The sequence below is a fragment of the Aphelocoma coerulescens genome, chromosome 1, assembly GCF_041296385.1.
Source record: "Aphelocoma coerulescens isolate FSJ_1873_10779 chromosome 1, UR_Acoe_1.0, whole genome shotgun sequence".
In the NCBI taxonomy this organism is placed as follows: Eukaryota; Metazoa; Chordata; class Aves; order Passeriformes; family Corvidae; genus Aphelocoma; species Aphelocoma coerulescens.
Window position 1 is genome coordinate 90,577,040 of NC_091013.1, and position 15,272 is coordinate 90,592,311.

Sequence of the window (15,272 nt, forward strand, 5' to 3'; positions counted from 1 at the left end):
GGCTATCAAAGGCTGGCAGACAAGGCTCCCTGTGACAGAGCAAGTTGAGGAGTAGGGTGGCTGGAGGTAGTGGCATACTTAGCTGAGCTAGCAACACTTAGCATAACTCCTAGGAACTACACTTTGAAAAGTGGGTATTTCAAACTTATTTCAGAACAAAGTCTTCGTTTGGAAATGAATGTAGATCTGCCAGACCTCAGGTTGGCTTTGAAGTTTCATTCCGTTTTTCTCCTGAACCTTTGGCTCCTCCAAAGCTTAGGGATGACATTGAAATATACAAAATGGTGATACTCAATATCATTTATCTTCATGTTTCTTTAAAAGTCACAGGGCTGTGACCTCTAGAGATCATCTAAACCATCTCACTGTGCTCAAACAGGGTCAGCTGGAGCAAGTTGCCCAGTACTCTGCTGCTGAGTTTTTTATATCTCCCCAGATGGAGACTTTACAGCCTCTCTGGACAACCTGTTCTAGTGCTTGACAGCCTCAGTAAATATTAAAGGTTATTCTTGTTTTCAGATGAATTTTTGTGTGTCTTTTTTAAAATCTGTGGCTATTGTCTCTTGGGACTTTTTTTTTTTTAAGTTTTTCATAATGGAACACTGAACTTCCTAAATTTTCCATTACTTGTAGACTTTTATGCTAAAAATATCTGATGACCTGAAAAAAGCATGCAAAAGCTGAAATGAAACATAGTTTATTTTTCAGTGCCTATGTAATATGTAAGCTGTGATGTGTCTCTGATTTAATATTGTTTCAGTCGTGATATTTTTGAAAACTCAATAACAGTCTTAAGAGGATATTGCATTCTCTTTCCTTTTGATTACTAGTTGTCTTTTTCCAATGGAAACAAATTCATTTCCCCATGAAAAGAAAATAGCACTTTTTTAAAGTTTTTTCTGAAAGTCAGTGGCACTGACACAGAAAACACTCCTCCATTTTCTCATCAGGCTTGAAATTGAATTTTGAAGGCAGTGTTGTATGAAGCTTCAAACTACAAATGATAGAGATTCTTCTCTTCTTCCTCTCTGTTCATCTTGGTAGGAAAGTGAAAATCAATGCTTTGAAAAGAGGGAAAATAAGCTGGGTGCTGTGCTTTTTATTTAGACACTAGTAGTCTGACTTGTTGCTCATTTTTTTACTTACAGACATCAAATGAGGCAAAGGAATCTTCAGAAAAGACCCATTTCTTCAACGTGCCTGCCTTCCTGACAGTTTCTGGCCAGCTCCATTTGGAAGTAATGGCAGGGTGAGCAAGATTAGAAGTTTTTGTCTATGGGATATTCCCAACTGGTAATTTTGCCCCGTTGGTATCCATTAGATATCTGCCAGAAATGGACTGAGTGGCAGTGACTGGATGAGGGGCAGTGAGAGGCCAGCCTAGACAGAGGGCTGGAGCAGCTCTCGTATGGACACAGGCTGAGAGAGCTGGGGTTGTTCAGCCTGGAGAAGAGAAGGCTCTGGGGAGACCTTAGAGCCCCTTCCAGTACTTAAGAGGCTACAGGAGAACTGAGGAGGGGCTTTGGACAAGGGTATGGAGTGACAGGACAGAGGGGGATGGCTTCAGATTGAAAGAGGAGAGGTTTAAATTAGAAATTAGGAAGAAATTCTTTTCTTGAGGGTGGTGAGGCACTGGCAGAGGTTTACCAGAGAAGCTGTGGATGTCCCATCCCTGGATGTGTTCAAGGCCAGGTTGGATGGAGCTCTGAGCAGCCTGAGATAGTGGAAGTTGGCCCTGCCCACGGCCGGAGGGTTAGAACAACACTGTCTTTGGGGTCACATCCCAAACCATTCAATGATTTTATGCTCTGGAGGGTCTCACAGCATCTAGAGAGTTAATGCTGTGTGATGCATCACTGCAGTGCTTTTGCATCTAGAAGAGCTTCATTTATTTTTGAAGACTGAAGGGATTCAATACCACTTGAGCTGCAGGCCTCAAAAACTCAGTGTACTTAAATAAAATAAAAATAAAAGGAGTGTGTTCCCAGAACAGCTATGCTCCATTATGAATAAACACAGCTTATCTAAATTTAGATGTCCGTGGATTCATTTAAAATGCCTGTAAGAACAACACACTACTGTAAAATAGGAACATGAAGCTGTAATGTACTGCATGCTGAAGAGCATTGATTTTTTTATTTATCCATCCTTAGAGAGCAAGGTGCATCTGAGTGATATCAATGGAAGAAGTATTTACCAGAGAGGTAATTTGCCCACTTTAGCTTTCTGCTCTATCTTAGAGCATGCTGTGTGCTATTTAAGGGGTACAGACTGATGGAATAGAGTGAGATTGTATTTCAGGTTGATCATTAGAATCCATATTCTTTCTTTGGACTTATTTGAATTGTGGAATTATATCTTTCAGTAAAGGTCACAACACATGACAGTCAATTAAGTCTAACACATACAAATGCATGTCATCCCATCTTCCAGGGACCAAAACCTCCCCCCCTTCAGTTAAAGAAACTTCTTCCTCATTAACTTTTCCCAGCTAATATCTGAGATGACGCCAGTCTTTGGCTGCCAAGTGACCTGTGCTTTGGCCACAGCAGATGGGGCACCACATGAGAAACATCCTGTCTCAAGAACATGTAGCTTGAGTATTTCAGCATATTGCAGACATTGAGCCAGTATGAGAAGAGACCATGTCTCTCAGGGAGAACAAACCAGGCAGAAAAGAGATTTCTGAAAACATTTGTATGTATTGATTTATATGCAAAAATTGCCCTTTGAACAACTTCACTGCAGCTATTTATCATCATCCAATTAAACTGTGCAACAGTGATTACATGAAAAAACTCCAGCACTGATTCTCAACATTGCATATGAAGTATGGACAGCAAATACTGTTAGAAGTACAGGTCAGAACTCCCCCATGAAAGGCTGATCTCTACAGTTCACGTTTTCCAAAGCTAGGTTTTATCCCTTCCATTTTCAGGAGGTTTCCACTGGACAGAAACTGATCCCTTTAAAAGTGTTTTTAAAGTCACCACAAGTGCAAGATGAAGCCCCTTGATGCATGGCAAACAGCTGCATTGCTACCTGCCTGAGATCTGGTCTCTGGCAGGCTCCATCAGCTGGCCAGCAGTGATTTGGCTGAAGTACCATGTCTGAGGAGAATCCACATTACAAGTCCTCGGAAAAATGTGCCTTCAAATAAGTCTTATTGTGCTGATTTCACTCCAGCAGCTCCATGTACTAATTTAGTTAATTTATTGGGAAAATTCAGTGTAGATGAAGACCAAACCCGTTATGAAAGAGAACTGTCTCTTTGACAGACTTGACACTTTCACCCTTAATCTTAGAGTAGTAAAAAGTGAGTCTTCCACCTCCAAAATGGAAATATTCTGGTCTTCTCAATAAACAAATCAGGTAAAACAGTTAAGATTTATCTGTTTTGAATTTGATTCTGTGAAATTTACCATTTGTTTTAGCCAGACTAAATTCTTCATGTCCATAAAATGATCCAGGCTTCCAAAATTACCTTTAGCTTAAATACAATGTTGACATGTTGCAGTCTTAAGGCTCTCAAGAACACTTTGTCCCTGAGAATTTGTGGGAGGAGACTGAGATGGAAATGCTAGGAGAACCTTCCCCATCCACTCTTTGCCCATATTCTGTTGTGACTTGCGGGACTTGGGAGGCAGACAGATCCTGCAGAAGTCCATTAGAAACGAGAGGTGGAGCAGGATAGGTATGGGAGGCAGGTAGGAATTTGTCCATGGGGGTGTATGTAGTAGGTAACAGAAGGTCAAATAGGCAGTCATGTATTTTTGGGGTTACCTTTTAGTTTTACAGAGCTCATGAGCAACCTCCAAGCTGTGGCTGGAAAAGGCTGGAAAGGGGAGGTATGGAGAAGACTTACCAGATGAGTCTGGAATCACATCTGTGTCCTTGCAGAGAGTTCATCTGCAGACCACAGAGTATCACCTTCGTGCCCATGCTTGTGTGTTGTGTGTTGTCCAGGGCTCAGGGCTTTGTTTCATGGCAGGGCTGCTTGGGATGCTATTCCTGATCACAGGAGAGAACAGTGAGCCATTTATAGTCGGCGAGTTTTTTCTTTGAGGAACAGTGGGGAGAGAGATGTTCCTGCATTTATTGACTGTCTTCTGTGCTATGTCTGCTTGTTATTGAAGGCAAGGTCAGAGGAGTTCATCTTGTCTCTCAGTGTGACACAAATGGCCTACTTGGCACAACTTCTCATTTCATTGTGCCTCATCTTAGTGGTGACGGCATCGAGCCTGTCTGCTCAGCGTGTCTGAATCATTGTCAGCTGCTGTAAATCTATGGGCTTTTTAAGGTCTCCAGAAAAGTCTTTATTCAGTAATACAGCTCTCCCCTTCAGTCTCCTCAGTCTCAGATGAGTCAGTAACCAGTGTGTGTGGTAAAAGTGTAGGGCTGTCTGTGTCCTGATATCTGTTCTAAATGTCATTGGTTTGCTGTGAAGTCCATGTGGCATTTCTGTGCCCCCTGATCCTCTGGTGAGGGCAAAGGCCCCTTTGGGGACCTGAACTGGGCTGGAGGGTCCATGACAGCTGAAGATGATTCAGAGGCATACTGGAGACAGCCAAAGCCAATTGTTGTCAAGAAGTACAGCTTGCTGGCTGCAGTTTCTTCTCTTCTCTTCTCTTTTCCCACAGGTTGTACCTGCTCCTCTCTTTTCAGCCCCTCTTTTTAATAGTTTAACATCAGTGTTTTTCCCTGGTGCCACATTTCATCCCAGGCACTGTCTGTTCTGCCTTTTGCATCATGAGCTTAAATAAAATTGCTTTTCCTAAAACTTCTAGGAGCTATCCCCTCCCTAAATGGCAGCATAAGTTATCTCCTTATTCCTTGCCTTCCTTAGACCTGTTTCTTTTCTCTCACCAGGCCTTCATTAGGTTTCTCCTCTCTTGTTCATCTCACGTTCTCTTGAAGTTCGCTGCAAATGGGTAAAAGGCTGAGGGGCAACCTGATAGCAGCCTGTTAAGGACCAGCAAGGAGGTTCTCCACAAGACAGCCCCACTCTTTGCAGTGGTGAATGACAGGAGGACAGGAGGCAGTGGGGATAAGTTGAAACAACTGAAGTTCTCAGTGAACATAGGGAGGAAAATCGTGAAGAAATCAGTCAAGCATTGGAAAAGATTGATGAGAGAAACTATGTGCTCTTCATTGGAGACACAGCTAGATGGAGCCTTGAGCTGGTCTGGCCTTCTTTCTGACCCTGCTGTGAACAGAAGACTGGACCAATGAACTCCTGAGGTCCCTTCCAGCCCAAGTAATTTTCTTCTTCTAAGTTTTTTCTTGCCTTTGTTCTCATTGTCCTCTCCACCTATTTCAGGCACAATACCATCTTGGTGAATTATCTCTCTAGCTCAATTTCAGTTCAACATCCCCAGGACTTGTGTTTTCCTGCTGTCTTAAAATCTCAGCCTTTCTTACTGACTTCTGCCTGCTAAGACCTAATTACCAAACTTGGTTTAGTTGCAGCATAATTTATCCCCCTCTCTTCAAGCACATCCTCTTGATTTCTAAACCATCATGTATTAGGCTGCTCTTCTGCCTAATCCAAATTTTCTCTGCAATCCCGCAACTGGTTTAGCAGGTTGCAGAGAGGGTCTAAAAAGCATCTCAGTCATCCAGACTATTTTGGCTGTGTCTGCCTGAGTTTGTAGAGAGCTGAATTCAGTGAATTTCCTGTTGTTTGCAGAAGGTGCTGAAATCACACTGATTTCACTTTTAAAATGCCACTGCTTCAGTGTGTTTCAAAGCATGGAGGATGGAGAATGAGAGAGGGAGCTGTCATTTTGATGTTCAAGAAAACACTGCAGAACTCAAAAGAGATGTGTTTGAGGCTGCCTTCCGTAAAAGAGGCTTCATTCTCAGCAGTCTGGCAACACACACTCTTAAAATTTGGTTCCAAAATGACTTGCTAATGATGAAACAGATTGCATTGTCTTTGAACAAATATTTGCTCTACACTGGACAATTTTAAATACTTCTGAATGCAGCTGCAGGAATGATGTCCAGTTGTATAACATTCCTGTTGCTAAGAAGTAACAAAAATAAGTGTAATTATTTATCTTGGATGTCTGAAAAAAATTTCTGACATTTCTTGCACAACATTTGTTTCAGTCTGAGTCATAATGCAGACTCTTATAATTAGTGCACTAACTTCCATTAATTAGGCTGACACTTAATTGGATCTATAAAAAGCAACCGTGACATGTCTGGTTTTAATCAATTACTGCATGCTTCAGTCTGGTTCATGACTGCTGCAGTGATTGTTAATGACTTAGTATTCCTGGGAAGTCAAATACGTGAACTCTGTAGGTTCAACAGTGAGTCTAGAGTTGCTTGGCTAGCTGGAGCTTTACAGTCCACATGGGTATCCTGTTGGTCCTTTTTTCTTCTCCACCTTTTTGGGAGGAGAAGCAGGTAATCTGCTTGCAAGCATGGTGAGTGTGTGCTGAGGAGAGCTGCAGTTCAGCCATGTTCTGGGGTCCTCACATGGAGGGCTGAATGCAATCCCAGCAGTCCTGGACTATGTGCTCTTTGTATTATGTCCTTGCTGTAAAAATCAAGTGCAGGTAGCAAGAGAAGAACAGATTTCATGCTCATCTAGTGAAAGGTGTCATCAGCTGAAATTCTCAGTCCTCATTTTACAAGTAAGCTAAGCTAAACCAGTATGTTTCTGTCTTGAATCCAGTGCATGGTCCCTTTTCCTTCACTGAATACCTCATCATCCGTATCCAATCAGTGGTAGGTGCTGTAGGATCTGTGTCTTAAGAACCCAGCATCCACATGTGTGTAGGGCCTTGCAGCTCCATCTGTGTGCCCAGACAACGCTGAGAGCTGCAGGGGTTCAAGAAGCTGTGGCTTTGTGAGTGACAGTAGGGCTGTTACAGCTCTCTGCCCACGTGTTCCTGTGCCATAGTAGCCACATTCATGGTGACTTCTGCAAACTTGTTTGGCATTATGAAGCAAGCAAGAAGCCTGCAGGCTGCTCAGCTGACCATCAGTGGCAGACCAATGCCGTGGCAAACTTGATAGCTTATGAGAGCATGAACCTGCCTTGTGTCCAGGCTGCAGCTCCTGCTTCTCAGAGAGTCTCTATGCCTCAGGAAGCAGCTCCAGGATAAGATGTGAAGTCAGGCAGCTTCATCCCTATTTGCTTCCACAGCTTTCCTTAAAATAGATGCACAAATCCATTAGCACATGCCCTGAAATTCTTCAATTTGCTGTCATTGTACTGAAGTAGAATAGAATATAGATACATGTTGTAGTCAGCTGGAACATGTTGCATTTTATGTTGATTTTAGTAATGTTTTATACAGTTGCTTGCTTCGTTTAGTTAGTATAGAATTTGAGGCTTTGGAGGTTTTAAATAGTTACACCCAAACTTTAGAATGTGGCCTGAACCATGACTGCTTTTGTTCAGTAATGCACTCACTGATGCTTTTTCTTGTTGTCATTGATATTTGCAGAGTTTTTAAAACCAATGTTCATCTGAAAAATAAATTAAAATTAAATCTCCTCTTCATGGCTGTTATAATGCAGTTTCTAGAGAACATGGGTTTTTTCTGCTTTGAAAGGAAAAAGATTTAACCCAGTTGTCCCCCCCTCAACATGTTGGTAATGTAATTTTTATGGCAGAGTAGGAGTCAATGTGATGATTAAGTTTGAAAAACATCTTTGCTACCTTTTTTATTGAAATCTTTGAAACATTTTGTATCACTACTATGTAGAATATTTCTGTTAACTAGAGCATGGGACATGGTTATTTAAATAAATGCTCAGCTACTCTGGTGGCTTTCATCAACCCAGCTTGAGTTTTCATTTCTAATCGGTCATTTTATTGACTTTAATTACAAACAATAATATCAAAACTAGGACAAAACAAGACTTCACTGAGAATAAAGTACAACACTGTTGCATAAAAGGGTGGAGGACCCAGGCTGATGAGGTCTTTGAGCCTGGAGCACACGACTTATATGGCTCTGAGTAACTCTTGTGTCCTTTGTCTCAGTTTTCCCCTATTCTCCTGCCATCTGTAGACTTACAATCCACTGTCTAGCTCTGCTGTGAGGTTTAATAAACTTCTGGGTGCTTTGCCAGATAATTAGGGTATATGGGTCACTTTGTTGTTAATTACTCAAGTGTGCCTGGATCATATTCAAGCAGAGGGGGATGACCTGGGAAGGATCCTTGTCCCACCTCCTGTTTTGTGCCGCTGAACCTGGAGCAGAAGCTGTGGCAAGGGGAGAACAGGGCCTGGAGCATGGCAGGAGGGTGCTGTGCACCTGTGACCTCACGGGCATCGTGCATCCCTGCCCTTTGGAGGTTGCAGCGAGAGAAGCTGCTGCATTGCTTCAGTCTGACTTGCTGCAGGGGGAAGCTGGCACTTCCCAGTCCCTGTCTGGGAACTTACACAGCTTTCTTTTTTTTCATTAATGTGTTTAATTTTGGCTGCTTACAAAAGGAAGTACAGTCCCATCTTGTCGCAGCATGAGCTGAAACCTCAGCACTCAGCACCCCAGCTCTGCTGGCCGGGCCTGAGCTTCACATACTGCTACAAAAGTCCTTGTCAAGATGCAGCTTTTCTCATCTGCATTTCCCCAGAAGGCAGGCAGAAATGGCATGTCCTATGAGGAGTCTTTGAAAACTGCTTTTTCTGGATAAAATTCAGTCCCTTCTGCTGCCTTTTCAACAGAAATGTTCATTTTCATTGGGCAGAATCCCAACCACCAGGCAATAGTAATGGGAGTATTATTTTTACACTGAGATTAAAACCCAGATATTTCTGTCCAACTCGGAAAGGTATTTTTTAACACAGTCTACCCAGCTCAAGAATGTAAAATATTCTGCCTGTTCTCCACACTGCTGGGCACCTGTACCTCACTATTGTCATTAGGAGCTCTGGGCTTCCATCTCCTCCAAAAACTAGACCCTGGAGACATTGGGGTGATATTTTGAGTGGTTGTCTGTGTGTGTGTGGTTTTGTGCACAGGGCCAGAATATCTTTCAACATAAAAATGTCAGCATCCCTAAACAATCCCATTTGTGTTCAGGTCAAGCACTGCAGCCAACTGGTGTCTCCTGGCAGCTGAGCAAAGTCACCTGCTTATTTCAGTGGAGCAGGCAGGTCCTCCATGCTCAAAGTGAATATGGTCATAACAGAACAGAGTGGAATTAAATCAGATGGCTCACTTTATTAACTTCTTCCCTTCCTAAGGGAAAGGACAATGGGTAGATAAAGCTAAACTCCTGGGCTTTAGGGTCACCTTGCTGTTCTCTCCTCCTCTGCTGATGTCATGTGTTGTTTTGTATTTGGGTTAGAAGTTATTATTTCTAGATTTTCTAGATTTTAGTGTGTGTATGGCACAGAGGGGTTGATGGTTTATGGTGCAGGAGGACATACTGTGTTGAAGGGTCACATACTGTGTTCATTTGGCATGACCAAAGATGAGATTTAGCACAAGTCACTGTTCAGCTTAACTCGTCCCTGCAGACCTTGCCAGAGTAATCAATATACTTGTATTTACGAAGACGTGTTGTATTTTGGAGTGACAGTGAGGGCACCATGGAAATGAATTGTTCCCTCTCTGCCATGTTGGTAATGTATTTTTATGGCTTACAGTAGGAATCACTGGGGTGATGAAGTTTTGAAAAACATCTTTGCTCCCTGTGTGTACTGGTGTGGTTTAGTGCTCAGCCCTGAGTCACAGGAACCAGCTTCTGCCTCCAGCTGTGTCACTACTGTGTGGTGTGACCTTGGCATTGACTGTAAGCTGACTGTGTAGGGATTGTACCTTCTTGATTAATAGCCTTGTTCAGAGTTATATCCCCTTGGTTCAACAGCACAAATAAGTCTTTATTACCTCGGTAGCAGTGTGGAGTCCTAGCTCAGAAAATGAGCACAATCCATTCCTGGCTTGGGAACCATCTGCACAATTAATTCTATTTGGATTGCACCATAAAAGTTGCCAGTGAGGCAGAGATGCTGAGGCCTACAAACATTGCATGAGTTTAATTAAAAGAATGATTTAAGCAGCTTTGGGTATGGATACTTCTTACTTCTCTATTGGTTTCTATCACTTCCTCTATAATGAAGTGCCAACGAACTCAGACGAAATGAGCTTTCATTCTGCGTGGCAGAAAGCTCCCAAAGGTGGCTGCTTCTGGAGACTGTTTTAGTAGTGTGTAAAATAAAGGTGAAAGGGGGGAAGCTTCTCCCTTTGTGGCTGATCTTAGGGTGGAGAACACAAGTGTGGCCTGTGCAACAGCGAGCCTCCACCATCCATGCAGAGGATGGCTGTGCCCCAGCAACGCTTCCAGGTACTGCTTCGGTGTCCAAGGGGACTCCTGGGAGCCTGTGGCTGGGCCCTTCCCTGGGCTGGGGCGAGCAAGCTCAGTGTTTTGCAGGATGGGGCCCTGCCTTTTCATGCATTTCAGTGTGTCGGAAGGAGTGCTGGGGATATTCTCTTGGCCTCCACATTAAGCTCTCAAATTTTCCCAGAGAACTGGGCAGAGCGAAATACAGTCACAGGAAGGGAGCAATTAATTAAGTGGCTCTGTGCCTTCTTGTGGTGTCGACCCCGACAGTGCCTGTGAACTGCATAAATGCACTCAGGCTTGCTGTCCAGAGCTCTGATCTGGGCAAAGCTGACTGCAAAGGGACCCATTTCAAAGCCTCTCTTGTATTCTGTGGTAGCACGTACAAGGACAGTGTTACAGACATTCCTGCTCTGCCTGTAATGGCTAAGGAAAAAGGCTCAACAGATTAGTGGGCTTTTTTTTCCTCTCCTGTGTGTATGCTTTTGTTGGAGATGAGGAATTAGCACTACTGATTTTTTTTTTTTTTTAAAGACTCTTGAGTGCCCACAACCCGAACTGACCTAGGCACTTTTGGAGACTTAGCCAGAATTTTCAAGTTATTTTTAAATGCTGGAAGTCTTGCAGAGGTCTGGGAATGTTAAATGGCTGATTATTTGCATCATAGAGCATAGGAGTCACAGCCCTGCACTAAGGCTCCATTGTGCTAGGTGCTGAATGCACCCAGAGCAAAATGACTGGGTTTGCTCTCAGTTCCACGAAATCGGAGCAGAGTCAGCTCCCATCCCTCTTTTCTGATGTATCTCTACGTGCTCAGTGTGATACTGTATCAAAAGACAGATACATTTTTTATAGCAGACAAAGTACAAATAAAGGCTGGATTTTTACAGCGCTCATTTGCTTAATATCCTGAGTGGCAGGGCACACTAAACTGTGTATGTTCACACACGGGGCTGATAACAGTGACTGCATTTTTAGCTGTGTTTCTCTGTCGTGTCCAGGCCTCTGGTCAGTGCTACATTGCTGTTACCAGATGACTTGCATTTACTGCGCTCCTTTGATCGCTTTGCCAGCGTGACATCTGGCTAGTTTCCCTTTGCCAGGGTCCCATGATTCTGGTGAAGTTCTCACAGTTACTTGTTTCTGTCTTCCCTTTACAGTTAGCCTGAGAAATGAATGATTCCTCCCCTCCCTGCAGATGGGGGTTTATTTGACGGGAGGGGGGGTGTTTTTTCCCTTCTTTCAAGGGTCAGGCAAATTCAGCCCCACACCAGTGATGGTAGGTTCTACAAGCTGTCTCAAAGCCCTTACACATACTGCTGATGGGCTCCTCGGGATAGTCCGTAGAGTTGCCGTGCTAATGGTTTGTTTTGTAAATGTAGGGGGTTCTCAGTGTACAAGTGCCTAGAGCTGAGGAAAGACAGAAATTGATTCTTGTGGGACTTGTTCTGCATTTGCCCTTCCCAAAAGCTCTGTCTTGGGCACAGAGAGGCTCTATTCTTGCAGTACAAAATTGATCTCTGACTATGAAGTGTTTGACCATCGTTGACACCTTGAAGCAATAAGAGGGTGGTTTTTTTTTTTAAATTTTGATTGCTTTTAGGTATCTTGCAATCGGCAAGCCCCTTGAAAGATGAGTAACTAGTCATCATGCTTGGGCTGCTGATCAGTAGGAAGTAAGTGCAGTTCAAAAGGGTCTTAGTAGCCTGCATTGCTGGAGACTGTCCTTCTGCCACGGTAACCTACAGTAACTGATGTGTCAGTGCCTGTGCCTGGACAGCTGCTGAGAAATGTCTCTCCCTGAAGCCAGACTGTTGCCCTGTGGGACAGGATCTCCTGCTAGCCAGCTGGTGTCACGCTTTAGCTTTCAGTGTTACTTTGAGGCCTTCATGTCAGTGAGACATTAGAGACCTGCACATCAAACTGTGCAGACCTGAGTGAGTACTTCAGCAATTGCAAGCTTTTCAAAATACTTTCATCTTGTGTCTGATCCTGGCTCAGTCACAAACTGAACTTGTGACTATACTCATTTATTTAGGAAAAATTCTTTCTTTAACTGAAGGGCCTCAAATTGAAATATTTTAGCAAAAGCCTGAAACATGGGGACAGGTAGAGCAAGAACCTGCATCTAACTCCTGTTTTCCACTGTAGGCCATCATCTGCAACCTGGAAAACAAAAGCTTTTTGACCAGTTCTGCCTTAAACATAAAATGATTTTGACTGCATGACTCATTGTTTCATACTTGTTGTTTGTCTTGCTATAGCAGTCGAGGCTCTCACGCTTTGGATCCAAGACCTTGTTGTGCCAGGTGCTGTTAGGAACATGGGGAAAAAAAATAAACAAACCAAAAAGCTGTGTGAGGAAGAACATGAATTTCTGTATAACCCAGGACAGCAGGTGGCTACAGATGGGGGATCACAAGGAGCTGATGATATAATAATGAATGACCTGTGCCGTGAGTAATAGTCTTGGTACATCACTTACCTAAACATTGCTGAGGTTTTGTAGATGCTACAGCAAAGGGCAGCTTGAAGGAGGATGACGGAGTGGAAGAAGTTTTCTGTAACATCTCAGCAAGTGAGAAAGGCAGCAGAGGGAAAAGTGGCATGCTGAAAATTATGCTTGAAGAAAGATGTTTGCTGCAAAATCTAGTTAGCTGGTTGTAAATGCTGTGGTCATATATGAGAGAGTGCAGGTACAAGAGCAAAGTGGAGACAGAAAGTGTGTTATTTGGATGAGGGAAAAGAGAGCCACGGGGAAAAGAAACCTAAGGGCAGGCTACGTATTCAGAGTCTTTACCTGAAACTTTCTTCTGGTGTGTTTACTACTAGCAACTCAAGGAAAAAAAGTGCTCTTTCTTTGGATCATAACCTTTAACCAACATGTGACATGAGGGAACAGATGAGTGAAGCAGAATGTGTGTGTTCTTTTATTTGTAGCACAGATGTCTCCATAAGGGGCAAAGGAAAAATGCTGCTTTTTGTAGTGTTTGTTTATTTAAACTTCAGTTTAACAAAATTAGCCTGTTCAGAAACTTCAGTGAACATCCTTTTTAAGTTGAAAGCTTGCAGAGCAAGATGCAAGTCAAATGGCAGCCCCAGCAATTAGCATGCATCCTTTCTTGAGTGTCAGACTGTGTTTAATCTCTACTGATCAGGTTCTTTTTCTCCTACATGCTGGGAGCTAAAAATAACATCAAGTTAAAGATGTACCAAAGATAGCAGCTGCCCAGTTCATGGTTCTTCTGAAGCAGCTTGCTCTCTTCCCCAGTCATGGTTATCTTCCCATGAAGCATGAGAGGAAGCACAGATGTCACAGCATCTATTTGAGAACCTCTCACTGGCTTGAGGGCATCCAGGAGCCCAAGTGTTCATAGGCCACAGTGTAAAAGGTATTGCTTGGAGTGCAGCTTCCCACATAAAAATCAAAACTTTCAAAGGTGTGTTGGTGTTTGATAGGAAGGTTTCTCACGGAGGAAGTGGAAACACAGCATGACATGACTGGAGAACAAGAGAGGATGTATTTAAATAGACTCCTCAAAAGGTGGCTGGAGAAATGGCATCATAATAGGAAATGCATTGGTTGCTTCAGCATCAAACTCTATCCCAGATGTGTTCTGTGCAGTAGGGACCCCTTTCAGCTGAGCCATTTTTAGCTGTGTGGAAGAGGCGAGTTCTTTATCTCGATGGCTCTTTGAGCAGTGAACTTCTGTCTTACCACTAGAGGGGGACTGCACGCCATAGACCTCCCATCCTGCTGGGCTTCACTGGCCACCCCTCAGTGCTCACAAGCCCAGCAACTCCAGCAGCAGGGCCCACTCTGCTCTGTTGAGCACTGGGGTCTCACAGCACCCGTGAAGGTCAGGCACTGCAGCCAAAGAAATGTAAAGGCATGTGGATGAGGAGAGTGTGACTGGTACAATATCTGGGTGCTTCTCTAGTTATGTGGTTCTGCAGAATGTTGGGTTTTATTCCCACTCAGTCACAAAAAGTATCCTGAGCACGACTTGTGTTCAGAGAAAGGTGAATAGTGTGTGTGCAACCTCCCTGAGTCTGGAGCTGTGAATAACCCCTCTCCATGCCTGCATGAAGGAACGGAACAGCAGCTTATTCAGCAGTGCTATTAAACTGGTCGAAGATGAATTGGAAACATGATTGCTTCTAAATGCTGGGAGAAAAGTGAGGACTTTCGGTGTAACAGACTCAGTTGTGTGCTGGACCTGACCTGCCTGTTTCTTGCTGCCTTGCAGGGCTTTTACTCACGTGTTCACCTTTGGCCCAACGTTCCGAGCGGAAAACTCACAGAGTCGCCGGCACCTGGCAGAGTTCTATATGGTGGAGGCTGAGCTGTCCTTCACTGAAAGCCTTCAGGACATCATGCAGGTGGGCACTCCAGTTGTTAATGCAGGAGTGGCACCAGAATTCCTACCTCCTCCCTGAGCTGTGCTCCCTGCCCTCAGCTGAGGTCACAGCTCCTTTCACCTTGTGTGAGCCATGTAGAGGTTGCACAGGTGTTTCCCAAGGAGGAGGGTTTTCTCAGCAGAGATGAGGCCATAGAGTGGATTTGGAAGGGAAGATATAGGTGCACACAGCCCTCATCTGGGTGGGAAGCTCCAAAGTTGCTGTATTGCCAGGGAACGTAAATGTGCTTGAATAGTGCTAATGAAAGTGGCAGTCTCCCTTTCAAAATGTTCAGCACCTTTCCACTGAATGAGCAGTGTTTAAGCAGTGTGTCCCTTGCTGTGCTCTGTAAAGGCCTCCTTGAAATCTGCATTGAAATCTCAAGTAGGAAGAACAGTTTCTGGCATACACTGTTCACTGTGGCTTTAGTGGAAGACTGGAGGAAATCTTTGCTGGCTTTTGATTTTTCAGGATTGATATCTCAGTTGCAGTTTAACCACATGAGGGATGCTAATGCACCTTACTAGTCTCAGCATAAGCCAGCTTATACCCAGTAG

The 15,272-nt window shown here is 43.7% G+C and overlaps 1 protein-coding gene across 2 annotated transcripts in view; it reads left to right on the plus strand.

Moving 5' to 3' along the window:
* NARS2 (asparaginyl-tRNA synthetase 2, mitochondrial) overlaps positions 1-15,272 on the plus strand; it is a 50,338-nt gene that overhangs the window by 14,928 nt on the left and 20,138 nt on the right. For both annotated transcript variants that reach the window (XR_011151248.1, XM_069016330.1), the window contains exons 6-7: positions 1,149-1,249; positions 14,565-14,697. Coding sequence is in view for 1 of the 2 variants with exons in the window: in XM_069016330.1 (XP_068872431.1) it covers positions 1,149-1,249; positions 14,565-14,697 (234 nt within the window). In the remaining variant the exon portion in view is untranslated. The remainder of the gene's footprint in view (positions 1-1,148; positions 1,250-14,564; positions 14,698-15,272) is intronic.